Raw genomic sequence first — 23,229 nt, 5'->3', positions numbered from 1 at the left:
ATGAAGTTTCACCTTTTGGTATAATATATGTTGCATGTTAAGCACGACATAATGCAATGACAGTTTTAGAAATAGTTTTACTCATCCATATTTATTCATTCATGACATCTTTGTATACATCACTGAATTGATTCAATTTGACAGGAAAAGAGGTATCCTTATATATTGGTGAGTATATGATGAACATTTTTATTTCCCCAAGTGAATGCTCTACTAGCGTTGGTTGTTTCCTTTTTGTGCTATAGATTGGTGTTGCTTTGTTCTTAATTAATTGTGTTTATCCACTAATCTAGTATTGCATGTTGGTGATATGGTGCTAATGGTGTAACCTCGGTGCTAATGGTCTAACCTTGGCGCTAACAGTCTAACCTTGGTGCTAACGGTCTAACCTTGGCGCTAACGGTCTAACCTTGGTGTTAACGGTCTATTACCTTGGTGTGAATGGTGTATCCTTGGCATTAACGGTACAACCTTGGTGTTAATGGTCTAACCTTGGTGTTAACAGTCTATTACCTTGTTGTGAACGGTGTAACCTTGGTGTTAACGGTCTAACCTTGGTGTTAACGGTCTATTACCTTGGTGTGAACGGTACAACCTTGGTGTTAACGGTCTAACCTTGGTGTTAACGGTCTATTACCTTGGTGTGAATGGTGTATCCTTGGTGTGAACGGTACAACCTTGGTGTTAACGGTCTAACCTTGGTGTTAATGGTTGAGACTTCTGGGTATACATACTTTTATTCCTGCTATTGGTACTGACAGAGGAGTAAAAATTACATAAAAATATGATTTAGATACATCAGGAGATATATAAAATCCCCCCTCCCCCCCCCCCCCCACAAAAAAAATGAAATAAATAAAATAAAAGATCACAATCACAACAAAGGTGGGAGACTTTAATAGTTAAGGGTTTCTCCCTTAGCAAAAGCCGCATGGCAGTTAACTAAAAGTCATCTTTTGTGTGTGTTCTATTCTACTCACAAGCTGATTTTTCTAGTGTAATTACGTTCTGTAGACTTGTGATACCTCTTTACAAGAGTGGTACTTCAATGCCATATTTTACTGCTGTATATTAAACAGCATGGGACCTTTAAGATACAGAAACGGAAGATATTTTCTTTGATTGCTTCCTGTAAATGTTTCCTCTCTCTTAGTGCTGGATTAATGTTAAGCCATGTGCTAGTCAGTTATCCACCATAACAGTGCTCTTAGCATTTTAAACCACCAAAAAATGTAAATGAATACTTTTTATTTTACTATGAAAAAAAGGGGATAATGATAAGAGCTCACGATCAATTGGGCCAAAAGAATTTCCATTTTCGGTTTAACTTAATAAAATTTGGAGTGGACTTTAAAGAATTATTATTATTATTATTATAAATTTTGAAGTAAGATATTATTCAAAAGTATTTGTATCAAGATAAAAGATATTAATAGAATTAGAAACATGTTTTGTGAAATCTTAGTCGTGAAACTTGTTTGTAAATGTTGGTGGCACTGTAATGGTCAAGGTATATGGTAACAGGAAGAGATGTAATTTTAGTTTTATTCTTGTTGTCTATATATCTGTCTGTCTATATTATTAATATTATTGTCATTTTTCCCGTTTGCATGAAAATCCCTCCATCTCTAGCCTTCATGTTTTACATGCTTTACATCCATTTATTCCCTTTTTCCATTCATTTGCCCCTTTGAAAGCTGCCAGTGACCAGCTCTTAAAATGCTGCATGGAGAACATGGAACATCGTGCGTTGACTGGAAACTGAGATTGATGTGTTTTTCTAGGAAAACTAATACCTTCAAGTGTACCTATTACCTTAAAAATACTTGGTGTATAGCAAGAGTGTTTAACATCAGCCTCAAGAAAAATTTACCCACCATTCTGTATTCCATAAAAGGATAATATGGGGTTTGAAGAAAATAGAGAATAGCTTAAAACTTGGCGCACACGGAACCCGAGTCAGGTTTTGTTTCTGCACGGGACTTAATCTATACAAGTTTGTACAGATGCGTTGAGTAGTCTACGTATCAAAAGTCCCTGTTTTGTTTACTGCATGAGTGTGTCTTTTAACCCCAAATCAACTTATTACAAGGGTTGGATTGCCCTTTAATTGTTTTCAGATTCATTATATTTTATTAGAGCAATGTAGCATGAAAAGAAAATTGTTATTGTTGCCAATTTGAAAAGCAGCATGTGAGCAGTTTAGCCCGGCCTTAAAAAAATCCTGTCCTGATCTGGTGAAAGGTATGGGCATAAGGCCTAAAATAAAATCTTGTTGTATTGCCCTTTGGGTACCAAAACATGGGTCGGTCGGCCAGAATTTTTAATTTTTTTAAAACTTTTTTTTTGTTGCCCTCTTTTGGCCGATATTTCTCAGTTTTTAATGCTTTAATACATGTGTTTCAACGTCATCATTCCATCGATATCTTTTCGATCACCTCATAATTATCCATGGTTTGCACGAGTGAGAATTTTTGAATAATTTGATTTTATGCATTTATATCCCATTTAAACAAACAAAATACCTTTTTTTTAAATTCATTAAAGGGATCGTTTAACAATGTTAAATCTCAGATACACGGCCCTAAGTGTCATCAGTGTCTGTGATATGGTGTAATATTGAAGCCCTAAAAAAATTGCGCTTCAAAATGATCAAGAAGTGCCTCAAAAAAGTAAAAATCTTTGAGTGACCGGTTTTACCATACTCGTTTTCCCCAATAGACTGTAGTGTTATGAAAACCGTCAGGCGAACGGTTTTCAAAATTTGTAATTCCAATCATAAATATCTTGATAATCAGACAGGCGATCGGCTTGTAAAAGTCATGGGGCTCCTGACTGACCTAAAGGTTTATAATTATCATTGCATCATGAGCTAAATCCAGAATTTTGTTTCAGAATCTGAGACAAAGTTACCGGATCCCTTTAATAAAAATAAAAAATAAAAAAAGGTTAAAAAAATAATAACTATTTCAAAAAATCGACCATAGATTTTCAGATTTTTGGGTCGGTCGCAAAGGGCAATACAACAAGTTTTTATTTTAGGCCTAATGTAGGTCCTGTATTGGTGAAGTCTACACTCAATGATTAACCCAAGATTATGTGACAGGAAATGTAATGCTTTTTGCATTGTTAGAATGAGTTCAATACTCAGAAGTTTGTTCAAGTGCCTCATGCGTGCACTTTTGCCTTTGGCATGAACTGGACTGGGATTTGAACTTAGAACCTACGTGTTTGGTGTCAGGGCATGATTAAGAAACACCCTCTAGACTACCATAAATTTCTCTCATGTTCTCTTTTTGGGTTTTATGTATATTGTATAATGTTAAGTAACAAATATATTTCATATTTGTTATTATAAAAAAAAGGGTCAACCTTTATATAAGGATTATGTTTCCTTTCAGGTTGCAACCTATTTATTTTATTTTATGTCCTTGTCCAATATGTTCTTAATGTGTATTTTATGTTATAAAGCTGATTGTTATGTGAAATGTTGTCTTTTTAAAGACCGTCTGTCCTAGTGTGGACAGGAGGGATTAGACCACCCAGGGTGGTGACTGACAGGTGGTCATCTCATCAAATCAGCTCTCAATTAACATAAGAAAAAGAGGATCATGGGATACCAACAGGCTCCGATTAGGCATTGTGTTCTATATAGAGGGAGCAAGTAGTACAGTGGGCCTTTAAATGAATGAAATAAAATTGAATTGAATTTAATTTTCTGTGTATTTCCTCCGCAGGGCATCGGCTTTGCAAATTTTACACTTCATATGTGTTTGGGGATAGTCTTCTGTATGATCGCAGGGTATGGAGCCCTAAGGCTGCTCTATAGAGGCATCAATCTCCATTCTATGGAGCCAAAAGCCATCAGAGGTAAGCAGGTTTAAAGAGAAGGTTGAGTTCTGGGAAGGGGTGAAAAATAATTTGTGAGCGTTATCATTCATATTATGCAAGTGTGGAAGAACATCAGTTAAGACATGTTCCCTGAAAAGCATGGCTCTTCAAATGCCTTCATATTCTAAATATGTCACGTAACAACATAAAAATCGGGACAGATTTTTATGCCACATGTTTGTGTAGCCTCATATACATCTTTCTGTGTACAGTGCTTGTAACTTAATTACCGAGACTGGGCTAATTCCTATCATCATTTTGATGATGCCGGAACCTTGCAGTGTACACACCAATGTGCTAGATGATCAACCTTTTCTGATCAATTCCACAACATTTCTTTTTCAATGCAATTGCATGACCAGAACTCAACTTTATCTTTAACGTGAAATTGCTCCTGAATTTTGTGCATATCCATTGTCTAGCCTTGTTTGGTTGAAGGCATTCATCTTCTCTTCATTTTTTTAAATACAAACACTTGTTGCTGTGCACCCAATATTCTAAATATTGGGCCTACCCCCAGGGGCTGAATATCTGTCAGGTTTCAACACACTTTTAATGTGGGTCAAAATCTGTAGGAAATCTCAAATAAACTAATTTGACTGTAAGGTGTAGGGCTTTGGCAACTTTTCATTCCCCAGTTCTACAATCTTCATTCTCTACAACTACCTGTACACATTTGTTTAATTTCCCATCTTTTCTGAATAGAATTGAAGCATGAGATTGAGATATGGCGTCGGTCAGCAGTACGGATCATGGTAGCGTCCAAGGAAGAGAATACAGTCAAAGCTTTACTGCTCCAGAAAGTCTCCCAACTTGAAACACAACTCAGAAACCAAATTTATGAACAGAGGTAAGGACGAAACGGATTAATGATAATAGAAAGAAGGAAAAAAAAATACTATTCCATTCTTGTATAGCACATATCACATATTACAATGATATAATGTCTCTATGTACTTCTTAAGGACTGTGGATATTATTATCCAAGCTTTAGATCTGTCTTTAGCGCATTTCATTGCGTCTAAATTTTTGCATGCCCCAGAGAAACACATGTTTTGATTTTTTTTTAAATTTGCACAGGGAAAAGAAAAAATTGTGCACGGTCACGTGGTGTCATTTTACCAATTACCTACATTCTAAAACCTATTTTATTACATCAGATGATTAAACACCAATGTCACCTTTGTCTCATCTCGGCCAGAAATTAGAATTACCTTTAATTAACTGGTTTCTGTTGAACTATTGTATTTGTTAAAGTCTTTTCCATCTTTGGTTTCAAATTTTACAGACATACTGCTAATGAAGATGTCAACTGGAGGGAAAAACTGCAAGATTTAGAACAAAGGGTAAATAAAATTTCAACTCTTATGCATTGGTAATAATAGTAATAAATGTTTCTTATACAGTGCTTAACCATTTACAACCTGTTCAACCAAAGCACTTACAGTATTATCATTACCTTGGTCACTTGATTCAAGTACTATTCCACACGTTCCAGTGCACATTCTCCACTCCCAGGGAATATTCTAACTAGTCGCCTTTTTACGGGCGGGCATGCAAGTGCTTATCCTTTCGCATTGATCTTTGCATCCTACCGGGTACCCGTTTAGCACCTGGGTGGAGAGGAACAATGTAGATAAAATGCCTTGCTCAAGGGTAAATTTGCCGTGCTGGGGGGTGTTTCACAAAGATCCTAAGTCGAACTTAACTCTCAGTTGGACTTAAATGTTATGGAGAGCCATATGTAGCCTTAAAATAAAATATATTCAAAAGCAAAAATTTAAGTATTTTAGACTTTTCATAAATTCCACATGAAGAACATGAAATCTCCTTGATAATAGAAAATATGAATGATTTGAATTAACATTTTATGCCTTTTAAAATAACTTTTACAAAATATTTTCATAGATGCTAATGGCTTTTCATAATTGTTAAATCCAACTTAGAGTTAATTTCGACTTAGGATCTTTGTGAAACACCCCCCTGGTTTTCGAACCCACATTTGCATTCCCAGTTAGGTGATTAAACAACTCAAAACTATGACACGGCTTAGTGATTAACCTACACTGTATGCAGGACAGGAACGGAATGATCAGCTGCCCTTCTTCAAATTGGCATCACTGGTATCCTATGCCAATAACAGAGTTTACAGATAGCACATGGTACAAATGACCCCAAATATCCACAGATCTTTTACACATGGAGAAGTTCCACTTTGAGCATCTTAGAATAATAACTGCCAAAGTCCTAGATGTGCTTCATGAATACCTTTTGTTTGACCTCTTGAAAAGAATACTTCCACCTGCGTATCATAAATGTACCGTTGGTGCATAAATGAATAATGTTACATAACTTTAATGAGCGCATATCCAGTATTCATCTCTGTGGGTTTTACCATTTTGGTACAAATTACCTTTATCTGCCCATGCGCAGATTGTATCTGTAAACTCCCTTATTGCTGTATATTACTGAAAGTCATGTATGTGGGGGAAAAATATTTATACAGAAACGTAGTCAAAAAGTTTAAATGTTGCTAATTTTAATGCATCTTCAATTATTGTAGTATACTGTAATACACTGTATTTACTTTAAATTTTGTTTACAGTGCCATAGAGAAGCTTATAAATGCTATTCACTTTATAAACACTGCATGATTGTTATTATCCATCTTCTTTTTATCCGCAGTACCGCATCACAGATCATGTCTTATTGGCGAAATGCAGTTTCGTATTGCTGGTCACAATACTCTTATTCTTCATTCATTCAGTAGTAGACACCATTTACTTAGATCTTGGTAAGTTTATTTTTATCGTGATATTTATGATGATATGATTTTTACCGAGCAAATTATAGTATAGTATTAATGACTGCTTTGAGAGAAATAGTTGTTTTTATACGCTCAAGAGAGCGTATAAAAACAACTATTTCTCGAATATTAAAGCAGTCATTAATACTTTTATATGCCAAAAAAAAATAGACTAAAAAATAAAAAATAAAAAAACTTTTGTCGAAGATGGTGAGGTAAGTCAAGTCAGCGCCTTAGGCCGCTCGGCCAGCGCGCTCTGTCACCATATACAGTAGTTTTCTCTAATATATACATTAAAATGAATTAAAAACGGCTTCGAGTGGTGGATGCTTCGCCGCTGCTCCATTAAACGGGCCCTTCTTTTACTCTTGCAATGCATATTGGCACGAACTTAGATCAAGATCTATCGGCAGATGTTGTTTTTTTGTTTTTGGAAGTTTATTTTCGTCTTCATGTCAACAATGCAAGATAAAATTGTCGGTAAGATCGATCGAGATTCAATTGTATTGAAATTACCGACCAATTCTTCGCACACGTACGGTATCCTCGATCGCTCAGACCATTTTTTAACATGTAAACCTATGGGGTAACCATGGAGACTGACCTATTTTCCCAATAACCATGGTTATTGGGATTTTGAACTGTTTTTTAACCATGGTTACCGGGAATTTTCGGGAACAGTTAAAGTTTATGAATGCAATTTCGACCAATCAGATTGCTGGATTACTTAAGTGAGGTATATAATTCATGTGATTATGGTGACAACTTGAAGAGCATTGAAGCCATTTAAACCAAATTCTAATGAAATATGTATGAGAATGCAAGGATGAAGCAAATAGATTTTGGGTGCAAGAGGTCAAAGGTTAAATTAACTTGTTACTGTGATAACTTGAAAAGCATTTATTTAAAGCAATCGGAACCAGACACAAATGAAGTATATTTATGAGCATGCAAGGATGAAGTGATTAGATTTAGAGTGGAAAAGGTCAAATTTCAAAGGTCACAGGGTCATAAGAGTGTCCAAAAAATACAAGAAAATACAACCTTATGCAATAACTTGAAATAAATGAATCAATTCAAACCAAGCTTTAATATATGAAGTATATATGAGGATGCAGGAATGAACTAATTAGATTTTGGGTGAAATAGGTCAAAGAACACAGGTCATAACCCCCAGAAAATCCCAGATAACGTGTTATTACTGTGATAATGTAACAAAAAAAATTACCTCTATGTCAAACAAACTGGGCTCAATTATTTAAAACCACTAAAGAAATTAAATGACAAGAATGTAGGTCTGTAAGGTCAGATGTTGAAAGTCCTCATTTACTCCGCAACTTGAGATGGAGCTTAAATCCAGTGTTTTGTTTCAACTTTAGTTGAAAATGGACCATTTTATTTTTAAAAGGGTTTTATAAGTGTTAATACACCTTTAAATCCTCTGTATTTACTCTCGTGTTTATTAATTCAGTCAGTTTCAAAACAAGATGCAGTAAATCATGAAGGTCATTAGATATTGATAGTATAAAAAGCTATGATTGTAATATTATTATTATTAGTATGATATTATGATATATAATATGATATTATGATATATATCCAGATGTTATGAAGAGAATTGTAAAGTACATTTTCTTATTTGTCAACAACTTTTTTTTTCTTCAGGTTGGATATCTGTTATTGGAGCAGTAGCTATCCTTCTTTTAGCGGATGTGCATGATATTGAGAATGTCATGCATCGTGTGGAATGGGCTACCTTGCTCTTTTTTGCAGCTCTTTTTGTTCTCATGGAGGTGGGTGTTAATATTTTTTAATGGGGGAGAGGAGGATGAGGGGAAGAGGAAGGGGACAAAAAGGAAGGGGGAGGGGGAGGAAGATGTTGTTGATATTGAGATTGTTATGCATCGTGTGGAATGGGCTACCTTGCTCTTTTTTGCAGCTCTTTTTGTTCTCATGGAGGTGGGTGTTCATATTTTTAATGGGGGAGAGGAGGATGAGGGGAAGAGGAAGGGGACAAAAAGGAAGGGGGAGGGGGAGGAAGATGTTGTTGATATTGAGAATGTTATGCATCGTGTGGAATGGGCTACCTTGCTCTTTTTGTTGTCATGGAGGTGGCTCTTAAAGTTTGTTAATGGGGGGGGGGGGGACAAAAAGGAAGGGAGGGAGGAGGGTGTGGGAGAAATGTGCTTTTTATTGAGAATGTTATGCATCATGTGGAATGGGCTTCCTTGCTCTTCTTTGAAGCTCTGTTTGTTTTGGTGGAAGTGGGTATCAAGAAATGTTGTAATGGAGGAGGAGAAGGAGGAGGAGGAGGAGGAGAGAGGAGGAGGAGGAGGAGGAGGAGGAGGAGGAGGAGGAGGAGGAGGAGGAGGAGGAAGAGGAGGAGGAGGAGGAGGAGGAGGAGGAGGAGGAGGAGGAGGAGGAGGAAGAGGAAGAGGAAGAGGAAGAGGAGGAGGAGGAGGAGGAGGAGGAGGAGGAGGAGGAAGGGGGAGATGGAGGGGGCAAGGAGGAGGATGTGCATGATATTGACAATGTTTTGCAACTCTCTTGTTTTGGTAGAGCTAGGTCTTCATTTTGATGAAGGTGGGTTCCAACAATTGTTTTTAAAAGGAGGAAAAATTTACTAGTATCATCATCAGTATGTCACGTTGTTTTGATTATACAGGGTTTAACAGAGCTTGGTCTGATTGAGTACATTGGTAACTTTGTGGCTGGTATCATAGAGGTAAGTGTGTCCTGCTTTCCCTGCATATAAAGGCATCGTTTAACAATGTTAAATCTGAGATGCATGGCCCTACATGTTATCAGTGTTTTTGATATGGTGTAATATTGAGGCCCTTAACAAAATTGCGCTTCAAAATGACCAAGAAGTGCCTCAAAAAAGTAAAAGTCTTTGATTGATCGGTTTTTCCATACTTGTTTCCCCCCACTGTAGTGTATGAAAACCGTTAGAAAACCATTAGAAATACACAAAATTTGGTTTTGATTTCCAATCATAAATATCTTGATAATCAGACAGGGGTTCCTGACTGACCTAAAGGTTTATACTTATCATTGCAGCATGAGCTAAATCCAGGATTTTGTTTCAGAATCTGAGACAAAGTTACCGGATCAATGTCAATGTTTTGTCATTTTATTTTTGTATCCACTATGGTTTATCGAAGAAAAAGAGTGAACAAATCCAAACAAAGGGGTCACGTTTTCACTATTTTTGCAAAAGTAAGGTACTTTTTGTCATTGTGTACTCAATAAGACTGAATACGGTTATTTTGTACCTGTTTTGAGCCAGAAATGGGTCATACTTTGTGGAAATGTTCTTGAAAGTATGCAAATAAGGGGGACATTTTTTACTCTGCTACGTTTCAAAGTCAAAATGGTTTGTTTGTTTTTTCCTGACTGCTAATAAAGCATGTGTATGCTTGTAAGTAAGTAACCAGATGGCTTTAAGTCCTCTTGTAATGAGAGTTAATGGCTTAGCAAAGGGGCACTAGTGCATGGACTTGGTTTTGAACCTGGGACCTTCCGGTTACAGGACCACTGCTCTTCCACCGCGCCATCACGCCTCACGGAGAAAACCAAAATTCTTGTTTGTTTTTAACCCTAGGGTGTGCCTACAGAAGCGAGACTGGCTGTAGCTCTTATTCTCATACTATGGGTGTCAGCCTTAGCTTCATCTTTCATCGACAACATACCATTCACAACGGCCATGGTGAGTAGATACGTCCCTCTCTCACTCGTGTTACTTCTTTTATGGCTTGCACCATGACGCGGGTGGGGAAGGGCAGTTGTATACTGCAGCGATCGTTTTTAAAGTGTAAATGTCCGGTAAAGGCTGGTTCATATATGACTTTGTAAATCACTGCAAGAACATTTGTGATGTATTACATTTGTCTTACCGTTATGAGAAAATTTGCACTGTATGCTCATCATAAATGCATGAGACAGGACTTGTTCTCCAACAATACCATTGCCATATTGAAATTCAGAAGAATGAATTTGGGATGATTTATAGTCTTAGTTATAATCTTTTATTATTCAAATGGGATTTGCTGTAATGAAAATTATTCTTCATACTTTTACAGTTCTGAGTAAAAGCTTTGAACACTTCTGAAGCTACATGTAGATTTTCTAGAACTTTGAGATCATTGTGCTTTTGACAGTCAAAAGAACTGATTACAACCAACTGATTTTATTCATTAAGGCAAGAAGTCAAGAATGCAAAGGGCTGTTCTGGTACCTTTGCATTGTTTTATGAAATATGTTGTTTAGAAATGAAATATGTTGTTTAGAAATGAAATGTGATGTTATTTTGAACTTGATTGTACATTGTCATGTAATTCAACTGAGGCTGCAAAATGATAATAATAAAACAAACTAAACTGAACAAAAAAAAAGAGGGGGCCAGTTTTCACAAATCCCTTGTAACAACACATGCTTCAATGGTACCAGATTCAGGACGGGTCAAGAAACTGGCTCTTGAAACTAAAAATCCTTTTGGAAGATTTTAACATCTTTTTATATTTCCATATTTATCAGATCCCCATTATCCTTGACCTTGCGGAGCGAGAGGATTTAGGGCTCCCTCTACAGCCCTTAGTGTGGGCGTTGGCCTTTGGGGCATGCCTAGGAGGCAACGGAACACTCATCGGTGCCTCAGCTAATGTAGTGTGTGCTGGGATAGCTGATCAGCATGGTTATGGCTTTACTTTCTATGACTTCTTTAAGTGAGTTTCATTATGAATAACATCTTTTACCATTGCCAGCTTTTCATATGCCTCCGCTACAAAGTAGCAGGAGGCATTATTTATAAAGTACAGTCCATACCAGAGAGATAGCATTACCTGGAGGGGCAAATAAGTATATTTTTACGCTTCAACATCAAAGTAAACATCAAAGTAAACATCAAAGTAAACATCAAAGTAAACATCAAAGTAAAGTAAGTAAACATGTACATTAAAGACTAAGATTGTTTTTAGAATACTACCCCAAAACTTCTGACATGACTGATGATGATAGATCGCTGCTCATGTAATCTACTTCAAGTTCACGAGACGTTTCATCTTTAAACTTGTTTTATCTCTTCATGAACCAATAATCAGTCTTTGTAATTTTATTTGTTGTGACAATTACCATCGTTTACCATCGTTTACCATCGTTTCCTATCTTTAAAGAAATATGTATAATGTTTGCGTATCTTAAATCAAAGTTTCCCACTACTGTCCTTCCATTTGGAATTTTTTGCACTAATTAATTTGATATTTATAATAATCGGTAATTCATTTATATTTGTGGTAATTCTACTTATGTAAATTGTAGATCTTTTTTTTCTGTAAAACATCACAATCCGGCTGTGAACATACATGTTTCAATAAATCTTGAATCTTTCTTTACTAGGGTCGGATTTCCCATGATGCTTTGCACCACCTTTGTTGCCATGATCTATCTCTTGATCTGTCATGTGGCGTTAGAGTGGCACTAGCCTTCCTTCGATCAACACACCTGGAGATGGTATGCTTTGGCCTGATGCTGCAGTTCGTTTTTACACGACTACCAAGGAAGCATATACAGTGAAACCTGTTTGTAAAGACCACTCAATGGAGACAAATAAATGTCTTTACAGCCAGATGGCCTTTATGTACAGGTTCCTTTATTATAAGTTTCAATGAGAACAGATTTTAAGAGAAACTAGGAATGTGGTCTGTATATAGATTAGACACTAGCGCTCTGACTTTGTTTCAAACACCTGACATCCTGATCATGAAACCACTGCTCTTCGACTGCCTTCTGGGATATTAATGTATCTACTTATTTTTTTGTGTTTAAAGGTACCCTTCATTATTGTAAGCATTGAGTGTTTTATCAAGGAGACCCGGTGGTGTTGCTTCATATTCAAAGGTGTAGCACACGATCGTTTAGCTTAGTTGAAAATGACTGGAAGTCCAGAAAGTTTTAATTAGACAATGAATCATTGAAAGAGAAATTATCAGAAACTCAAGACAGAAAGAATATTGTGGATTTTTTAAAAGCTTTTCTGTAAATGGAATTCTCTGTTAGAAAAATTACAAAATAAAAAGTCAAATGCATTTTCTGTTCTTCTTTTTTTATTTTTGTACTCCTACAGTCTAGATGTGTTAGGAATAAATGGTATTTGGATTTATCACTTTTGTATTGTTATGTATTATCTTTATTGCCATTTTGCATTTAAGCAATGAAAGAATTATTTGTCAAAAGCAAAAGCTACAAATTAAATGAAATATTTGCAAATAAGATTTATATATTCATATGTATAAATTGATATGTTGTGTTGTGCAAGTACTTTACTTAAAGCAAGACAAGCTATTTTGTGTGCTTAAGGCTTTGATTTTCTATTATACAATAGTGCCTTAAATCAAAGGGAAAATATTGATGAATTTGTCTGTTTTTTTAAAGTAAATGTTGTGTCATCAGCTGTTAATCTCGGTCACAGAGTTATTATGATTATTATTAGATAAAGACAATTATGCTGATGTATATGTAGCTTTCCATGACACTCTTGATTACTGAAATATGAAAACAGAAATCATGTGCTCTGTTTGTGTATCTTTTTTTTCTTCATTTGAATATGATTGTTTCATGGCATGCAGATCTATTTTTGCGTACATTTGTAGTTGAATGTTTATAGATATTCTGAAATGTTATTACTAGTGGAGTGCATACAATTTACATCGCCTGGTAAAAAATGTTCCTCAATGGAAATTTCTTTAGATTAAAGAGGGGCATGTGTGTGTGATTGTGGGTGATTTTTTTCTCTGTTGGTGTGTGCATGTGTGTGTGTGTATCATATGTTTAATTAGGTTTTCATAGACTTGGATCAATAAGACTATATTATTTACATCTGAGGACTGTCCTCTAATGTCACTATTAAATCAATGTGAGTTATTGCCAATTCAGTACTGAAATTTGCAACTTCTGATTCCATACGTAAGCATGTTTTCCTATGCAATAAAATTTGCAACTCTTTGATGCTGCGTACATGTGCATTCAATTTAGCAAGTCTTACTGCAATAATAATAATAAAGATAGTAATAATAATAATAATAATGGCGATGATGACTATAGTAATACTAATAATATTAATGATACTTACACTACTTCTACTAATAATAGTAATGAGAATAGTAATATTAGTAACACTACAATAATAGGTCCTTTTAAATAATGCTTTCTATGTAGAGCTATATTCTATTGTAAGTAAAACAAACTTGAACACAATCATGTTATAGATACAAATGTATGCATTTTAAGGGAAAATATATCATATGTATTGCTGCCAATTAGAGGTATACATAATGTGATTTATGCTCATGATTTTTTTTTCTGTTACAGATGCCTTTTTGTCTTTTGTTCTTCACGTATGATTTTATGATTTTTAAAGTCTATGTACAGAACTATCACACAGCGTTGAGAATTTCCAATAATTGCAATAATATTGAAAGAATTCCAAAAATCCCATTGAAATTGATCAGCTGATATTACTGTTATATTATATTAAGATATACATGTATATTCTGATGCTTTATATTTTGCTAATTGAAAAAGAATATTTCTGTATGTTTTTCATTATATATTTTGTATATTGGAAATAATTTTGTGTAAGTAATGATGAAATGGCATAAAAATATGTGCATTTAAATTCGATTCTGATTTATTCAATGTATTCTGAATATGATATTGATGTAATGTCAAACTAATAAAGAATATAACAAAGGAATGAATACAAAACTTATGATTGGATCTGTTTGAAACTGTTCCTCTTTGTTTTATGAATTACAGATAGATTAATATTGTACAGTTGGACATTAGTTTCAGAGGTAGAGTTGAGTTTAGGTCATGTGATTGCATTGTGAAAGCCTGTGTGAAAGAAGCTCTGAAAGCGATTGGAAAAGGGTGATTATGTAGCACATGCAGTATAGGTGTATATTGGTCTGTAATCCTGTGACCTTCCGAAACCATCAAAATGATAAGAAAGTGACTCGGCCTTGATAAAAGTGCACTGTACACAGAAATACAAGGAATTGAGACTACATAGACATGTAGAGTGAAAGTGCAGTCCATACATTTCAGACGTGTCTTATATTTCAAACATGACAAGAAGAGCCAATTAATATTTGAAGAGCAATCCCGCTTCAGATCAACCGACAAAGTTGATCTGTTCTTCCTCGGGGTCCCAAAATATCTACAATAAATTGATTAATTAATTAATCAATGAAAATAATAATAACATGGACAAAATCCATGAAACCGAGTGCGTACATAATTGACTAACATCATAACAACAATAATATATATATATATTCCAAGAAAAGTACACCACCCACCCTTCCCATCCCCTGACTTAATTTAATTTCAGCTGTATTGAAGGGTCTATTATCAGAAAATAAAATATGCTTATAGTTCATAGTTTTTTTAATTTCTTCTTTCACAAACATTTGTACATATGATTTGAAGAAAAAAAAGTAACCGAAACAGTAGAGTATCAATATAACAAACATAATTTGAAGTGAAATATTACTATTCAACATGCAACTCTTGTCATTAACAAAAGAAATTCTATACAAAATTACTTATATGTTAGCTCATGTTCTGTACATGAAAGAAAGAGGAGACCTTGAAACTGGGCTTGTCAGAGCAAGGTCCCCAAAAGGAATATAATACCTGAATGTTTTAATTACTTTGAAGAAAAGAGAAGAAAAAACGAAACTAGCTTATAAGACTAGAAATAATTACACATGGGAAATATATTTACAAAAGAGATAGATTGATATATATATGAAAATGGGATATACAAAAGGATGGAGAGCGATAGCGCAAAACGGAATATAAAAACAACAACAAAGAAAAGGTTGTGAAAGAAGAAAGTTATATTTAGGGGAAATGGTGATGGGGAAGAAATAGAAGAGAGAGAGAGAGAAAAGAAGAAAAAAAGCACAATAGAGCAAAATAGAACAAAGCGAGTTTGTTATAGATGAAGAAATGTTGGTAAGGTAAGCCAGCCTGGAAAAGAGGGGGGGGGGGGGGGGAGAGACAATGAAGCAAGACAATAAAGTCATTACATACTATCATATGCGATGACATAGTTTTTACATTAAATATTTTAAGCATATTTACTCAATGTAATTTCAGTTTGTGTTTAAAGACAGAGACACTAACAGAACGAGTTACATCAATAGAAGTGAGTTCCATAATACAGATTACAGTTACACTTTTAGGCTACATAGGTGAACATAGATTTTTGCCTGGTGGCGTAGGAGAGAATTTCATTATCTTTTTTTTTACGAACATTGGAATGAAAGCAGATCGCCCTCGCCTTTTTCTTCTCCTTTAATTTTTTCTTCTTCTTAATGAATTCCTCCTTTTGGCGCAAAACTGTGCGAGTGCACAAAATTACTGGGAAACAGTAACACTGTCAGAGATAGTCTTTAGATACGAGACACGAAAGATGAAATATGGAAATAAAGTGTAAATAGATCTTGTGGTATAAGTGCAGATTGGCTCGGCCAATGTCAGAATCATGGATAACAGTTGTCTTCCCTAGAATTATGAGATAAGTGCAGCAGACATTGAATTAGGTGTCATGGTGAGGACCCTCTTCTGGAAGGGTATAGCGGCAGGCTGGTAATATACGCCGACCTCGCGGTGAAGTAGAGATCGAGGGCATTCTCTAATCAAGTGCGTGTCTGGACTGTCTCTTGCGAGTATCCACAGAAGCAACTTTTTAAAAAGGCGGTTGTTTGCAGGCGCGGATGAAGGGGGTCGAGCGCCCCCCCCCCAAAAAAAAAAAAAATTGTGACCAAAAATTTACTTTTTACAAAAAGGGGGCTCACTACCCCCCCCCCCCCCCCCCCCCCCTTCCCAACCAACCCTGAGCGAAATATCGACCGGCACGATTTTCAAATTTCAGCACACTAAGTTTCAGATTCAGATTCAGATTAATTGTATTGGTCCATTGATTTGGAAATTCAGTTGTTGGCATTACATAAAGCACATGAACAATATACAATAGAAAATAATATACACAAATAGATATTACACACGGTAGCAAATGTACAATGACATATTCATATGGAAACACGGATATAAATCGTTTTTACATAGTGGAATAATATAAGAAAATAGAATAAATAAATGGACTTACAACACTATTGAAAATGTACGATTACGTAGAATTCGAAAATAGTATTGTTATTATATTGTAGTATTACTATTACGTCATTATCATCATTATTATTATTATCATTATTATTATTATTATTGTTACTATTATTATTATTATCATCATCATTATCAACAGTATCTATTACATGTATCATTCTTTGTCACGGTTGTATAGCTGAATTCTTTCTTTTTTTTCCTTCATAAATTAAACAGTATATAAGTAAACTTGGAATAACATATGATATCACAGGGTAATATTTATTTCTTTGCTCGTGATACTGGTACATTTGCTTGAAAAGGAAAGAAAAGGGTACAATGCAATTGATGATTAGTGAAGTGGTGAGATACAGGCTTATTCAAATTGACTGGAGTTGTTCATTGTATTTATGAATTGATTTCAAATTTGGACCTCCCCCCTAAGAAATCCTGGAAAATATCTCAATGTAAATGTATCAATCTGTTTTTTTTTTTAATGCATTATTTCTTTAAGCTGCTTACAGAAATCGTAAATCTTTCGTTTATCAGTGAAAATCGATCATAATCATATATGCTACATGTATATCATAAACAATTGTAACAACTTTGATGTACATTTGAATTAAAAAATGAGTTGTTTACTACAATTAATATTGGGAAGATCGTCATGATGGCATTGGCAGATTTAGCGGATACGTAACCCGTCCACACACTCGCCTCTTTCTTAAAATATAAGGTTCAACCTTATTTGGTTTTTGTGCCCCCTTTTTAAAGTGAATCGGTAACATTGTTGGAGGTTCATGGAAAAACTGCGTAATTTTTGTATGAAATGTTACTTATTACATTCCTTTTACTGTACTTACCTTCTAACATGCAATACAAAAATGAAAAAATTCTCGAACCACAAAGATTCTCCCAATCATTTTTGATTTTCCCAACCGTTTTCCATGAAAATAAGACATAAGACAGGCTTTTAAAAATCTTTCAACACTTAAATGTCTGGAATGGTATATATAGAAGCAATCCATTGTTTTGTGACGATTTACATTCACCTAAAACGTAATTAAATTGTAATTATATATTTGGGAGAATTAAGGAAGCGATCAGATAAGTTTTTCCTAATTTGTATCATTAATAATTAATGGTCTGTTTTCACTTAAAACTTTCAGATTATCTTTAATTGTACATTTAGCATTGAAGACACTACCTTAGCAACATTTTCTCGCATCTGATCAATGTCACCAAGTCCCTTTAAAAGCTAAAATACACCTCGAAAATGTGTAGTTTGATTGTACTTATTCTTTTTGTATGTTTTTTGCTGTTGGTTTTTCGTTTTTGTTTTTCTCTTCATGTCAGATATATCAAAAAATGGTGCCCCAACCTTTCTTTAAACAAATCCTGGAACCGCCCCTGATCCTAGCTGACGTCGGCTAGCTGTCTGATCATTTTAATACGATGGGTCTGTTATATTTAGTTCAACACACGTGACTTGATTGGTACATGCCTGGCTTGGATCGAAGCTCTTAAAGATGTCGAGTACGTTTACGAGCGGGAACATGACCGCGGCGCCGACCATGGTGCCGATGGTTGTACAGCCTCCGAAGCACATCATGGACATGCGGGACCCACTGTCGGAGCGGAGAATCAAGCCGATGGTCGCCCGGCAATAGGAGAAGAAGAGCCCCTGGCCGATCCACGCTAGAACCTGTGTGATAATCAGAATAACAATGTTATATTGTAATATTAAGAATAATACTTTAAGATGATCGCTAAGTCTTTCGAGAAATCAACTTAAGTGCACTTTCCTCCCATAGAATTATTTAGCTTGAAATACATGTTCGCACGATCGCACATTCAAAATATGACGAAAAGGGCTATTGAAATCTTTGATTGATAATGCCTTTATTGAATTTTCGAAAGACTTTGCGCGATTGGGTGATAAAAAATGATAAAAATAAAAAACTGAGAAAGCTAGAAATATAATAGGAATGATAAAGAGATAGTAAGAGTAGTAATAGTTGGACAGAAGGCAAAGTGGATGGTTATATGAAATCTCTCCATATACAATGTGGGACGTATCTGCTGGGTCTGTTGGAGCATTTTATTCATTTGGGTCTAGGTTTGGGAATAATAAGTACACATTTGGCAGTAATTGAGGGAAGATAATGAGACGATGTATATATATATATATATATATATATATATATATATATTGTATAGCTCTTATTGAACATTCGGCGCCGAAATCTTCCTTTTTGGAGAACTACGGCTTATAAACTTATTTTCCCTCTAAAAACGCAAGATCGACATAATAATGTTGTCCATAAATTAATGCTGGCTAATAGACTAAAATAATGTTGATATTGCAACAATCGAAATAACCTGGGAAAATTGTCCACAATATTGTCAATGGATGAAAATTTCATATCACTATCAGGATTATGTTCTCATAAAAATAGTCTTTCAGATTTCTCTTAACATTAAGAAATATATATCTTACAATTAGGAATGCAGCGTGTCAATTTTAGTAAGCATTCCCATTTCTCCTTCTAACTTGAACTTTCTTGAGAAAAAAGTAATTGCTACAAACTTAAAAACCCACCTTTTTGGAGAGTAATTTTTTTCAGAAAGCATTTTGGCACATTCGGGCGGCTACCGGAAAAAAAAGTCAGAAAAAAGTTTCAGGACCTCTATCTATACCCCTGATGTAGTCAAATGCAACTTACAATTAAGGTTTGCCCGAAGGTCTGTTCTTGCAGCGGAGGGGTTGGGCTGAGGGATGCTGTCACGATACAATAGCCACCGGCAGTTACACCACAGAGCGATGTCAGGAGGACAACTGGGTAGCTCGTTGTTGGACGAATCATCACAAGGAAAACCCAATAGGGACACTGATTTCCGCAAAGGTCGTAGCAAGAAGATAGATGTTTGACCCGTATGCTGCTGACGAGTAGCCCTGGATAGACGGTAGGACACCATAGGTGAGGGCGCTGATCAGGGTCAGAGTCGTGAAGAGAAATGCATGTCCTGCTGAGAAACTGCTTTTGGATGGACGAGAGTTGCCCTTCACGTCTTCTTTCTCAATAGAAATGTCGCTAGCTACAATGTTTGCCATTTTACTGTTATCATTTTGATCTTTTTCAGTTCCCATACATGTTTCCTCATTAAATTTTAAGTTGTCTTCGCAGTTTGAATGTACCGTTGCTTTTCGTTTATCTTGAGTTTTGTTTTCTTCAAAAGTGTTGTAACTTGATAACAAAGGTGTTATCTCGTCGTTATCTCGACGACGCGTGCAACAGTTACAGCAACTACACCACGATTCATACACATTACCTGGCGTTTCATCCGAATTTTCGTATTGCTCAGCTTCGTCATATTGGTCCCGAAAAAATGGAATACGTCGCAGGAGGCAAAATGATGTTGTACTGAGCGTCAACACAACAAATATAAAGATAAAATAACTCTGTGGAGGGAAAAGGGCATCTCCATTCCTCTCAATGGCCCATACGGTGCAGTTTTGACAAATTGTGACGTTGGTGTTTGGGTCCACGGTGATGTTGATGAATGTATGATTTGCAACGCATTCATCTTCGCCACCAGTGCCTTGAATGAGCACCACAAAACTTGGAATCACGGAGCTAAGTCCTTCCCCTATGAAATACCAATTCAGGTACTTTGATTTGAGACTGGAGATGAAAGGCATAAATGTCAGGTTGGACGTGCTGTCGACGAGAGCCATGAAAAACGCTAGAATAAGGAACGCGATGCTATGCTCATCCCCGGACCAGAAAGAAAAATAGTCCCAGAAGAATATCAAAAGGAAACTAGCTGTGGCACCCACGGCTAGAGTCGCGTAGATAGTCGGGATTTCTAGATGATAGTTCTTTGGAGCGAGGCACTGGCATGTGACGAAAATAAGTGGTCCGATTGCAGCTGCCTGCGTGGCGATGATAAGGTAAGAGCCGATTCTGTATCCTTCGGGGATGCCTAAGTTGGTAAGAAGTGGCAGTTCTACCCAGAGCCCACCAAGTGAGACCCATGTGCTGGTCCCAAAGGTAACTACCAGCAGGGCCGTCAAAGCATCACAGAGGACAGACTTGGAGCAAAACATCTTCTTGTACTGTTTTACAAAGTTGCGTATTTGAAGGAAATGATTTTAATGTAGTTGAACTTTCCCAATCAGCATAATCAAAAACTGATCCGTAGCTTTCGATCTAACATGAAGTTATGCCTCTCCGAAACTATTAGTACAAACAGCCACAGAAAGTACGGGATTTATCCGTTGTCCTCTTCACGATTATGACATATAACTGGCATCATTAAGTTCTCAGATTATATCATCACCAAGAATCTATGTGCAAGAAGGAGAGAGAGCGGGAGAAACAATTTAAAACAATCGGTTTTTATATTGATGATTTTCTGCTATACAATGTCATGTACTAGATGCTTGAATGTCTGATGTCTTACTTTCGATTACACAAACACAAGTGTTGTAGTCAGTGGCGTGCTAGTACAAGCGATTGAGGGAGTGTTTGGCTTCATGTTGAGACGGGGTGTCACCTGTCTCATCCGGTGACATGTGAATTTACAGGTCCAGCGATTAGAGATAGGGGCATGATCAGTGATCGTTATGTTAATGTCTTCTCGTCTTTTTTCCATCTAAATTTCATTTACATTTCATTTTCTCGATTCATTCTTTCACGCCATCCCAACTTATACATGCTGTAGGCATTACTTTGGCGCAAGCCGATTTTTGCACTCTCGCAAACAATGCCTCCTGTTCATCCAAGCGTAAACACAAACCACACGAAAAAGATGCCAAATGATCTGGGATAAACACTCTTTCATAAGATGTATAATAATTTACTGTTTATAGATGATTTTTAAAATAATTCACAATTTTCTAGGTGTAAACTTTTTTTTTTGACTCACACGGTATAGCTACGCCACTGTTACTGTTAGTAATGAGGTGATTAATGGTGGTTCTGCATCAATTAATATTCTTTATATAGATATCGAAACCGAGAGTTTGGCTTCTTTTATGATAAGCCCTCGATCAGGCAGATTACACATAATTTGATTCGTTATCGGTTAATGATAATTATGTTTATGTTAAAACTCAAGGGCCCGTATTCTACTTAACTCTAAACCCAATACTATAGATTCAGGCTGTTGTTCAGAATTGGGTTTTGATAAAGGAAGTATAGTCTGATGTAAGTTTTCCGTTTGATAGAATAAAGGGATAATACCTTGGGAACATTGGGAACCTCAAGGAACATTCGGGTAATGCCGTTTAATGATACAATCAAACGAGCAAAAGAACAAACACAATGTGTCAGCCCTCGTTGAAAGTAGAGAAGTCTATACATGTACATGTACAATTGTATACTACCAACATATCACAACCATGAGCATTCTTGAGAATAAATATATAGTATAAAATCGCGAGTCTTTCAATCAGGGACTGTACATAACAAATTTGAGACTATAGCATGTTCTTAGAGAGAGGTGCTCCTAAAATAGGCCTATAGGTATGCGGTTGCTTAACGAAATGGTGTAGCACATATAGCACGAGGAACTGATGCGTCTATAGAACGCAAAACGCATAATTTAAAAAAAAAATTCATGGTTAATGTCATTAAAGTAGAACCATGTTATTACGACATAGATCTAATAACCATATATTCAATCTTGTGTAGACTTACTACACACACAAACATGATTGTCATCAAGATCACCAATGTCATCAATGATCACCAAAACTATAAAGCCTGTTGCGTTTCAGATGCGTCTTTTTGTGACACGACATTATAGCTAAGTAGGCCTAAACCACAAAAGTAATCGAAAAAAAACCCAACATCATAGAGTATAAAATAAGATTTATATGGGAAATAAATATGAGAATCACATACATACCGTTTTTTGCTCCAGATGTTTCTCAAATGACATAAAACACTACAGCAGTTTATGTGTGGGCGTGTGCGTGTATCTCTCTGAGGCTGTTCACACACCGCAATGAGATAGCGCGGTCTATCGTAGCACCCCTTTTTTCTAGCGCGCGCTAGACCGCGCTATCTCTCGTGGACCACCCCCAAGAGGTGCTCCAGTGGCACGTCGTTTTGGTTCGCCGTGGCTCGCTGTTGGGCGGACCGAAACGACGTTGTACCTTCCACACCGCAGAGATAGCGCGGTCTAGCGCGCGCTATCTCTGCCGGTGTGAACAGTCTCTCTCTCTCTCTCTCTCTCTCTATCGTGTCCTTACTATCTCATTTCTCCCACGCACAACGTGTATATGCAAACTGACGACAGCACCGACATATATTTTGTTGTCCTCGTCTTCTATAGAACTTCTTCAATATTAA

General features: G+C 36.1%; 2 protein-coding genes across 2 annotated transcripts in view; one reads left to right on the top strand and one right to left on the bottom strand.

The window, feature by feature from the left end:
* LOC115922213 (P protein-like) overlaps positions 1-12,673 on the top strand; it is a 49,115-nt gene extending 36,442 nt beyond the window's left edge. The window contains exons 11-19 of the mRNA XM_030980608.1: positions 3,738-3,870; positions 4,597-4,741; positions 5,180-5,237; positions 6,577-6,685; positions 8,363-8,490; positions 9,363-9,422; positions 10,302-10,406; positions 11,234-11,421; positions 12,092-12,673. Of these exons, the coding sequence (XP_030836468.1) occupies positions 3,738-3,870; positions 4,597-4,741; positions 5,180-5,237; positions 6,577-6,685; positions 8,363-8,490; positions 9,363-9,422; positions 10,302-10,406; positions 11,234-11,421; positions 12,092-12,176 (1,011 nt within the window). The 3' untranslated portion in view covers positions 12,177-12,673. The remainder of the gene's footprint in view (positions 1-3,737; positions 3,871-4,596; positions 4,742-5,179; positions 5,238-6,576; positions 6,686-8,362; positions 8,491-9,362; positions 9,423-10,301; positions 10,407-11,233; positions 11,422-12,091) is intronic.
* A 5,209-nt stretch (positions 12,674-17,882) lies between these two features.
* On the bottom strand, positions 17,883-22,862 carry LOC574979 (solute carrier family 52, riboflavin transporter, member 3). Its single transcript, XM_775388.4, has 3 exons — positions 22,784-22,862; positions 19,594-21,218; positions 17,883-18,572 (listed from the first exon to the last, which is right to left on the bottom strand). Exon 2 carries the CDS (start codon positions 20,976-20,978, stop codon positions 19,734-19,736), a length of 1,245 nt encoding a protein of 414 aa, XP_780481.2. The 5' UTR covers positions 20,979-21,218; positions 22,784-22,862; the 3' UTR covers positions 17,883-18,572; positions 19,594-19,733.
* Between the last annotated feature and the right edge of the window lie 367 nt (positions 22,863-23,229).

Source organism: Strongylocentrotus purpuratus, unplaced genomic scaffold (assembly GCF_000002235.5).
Source record: "Strongylocentrotus purpuratus isolate Spur 01 unplaced genomic scaffold, Spur_5.0 spur5_scaffold_11, whole genome shotgun sequence".
NCBI classification, from domain to species: Eukaryota; Metazoa; Echinodermata; class Echinoidea; order Camarodonta; family Strongylocentrotidae; genus Strongylocentrotus; species Strongylocentrotus purpuratus.
The sequence above is the reverse complement of the archived record's forward strand: the minus strand, read 5'-3'. Positions and strand labels throughout refer to the sequence as shown.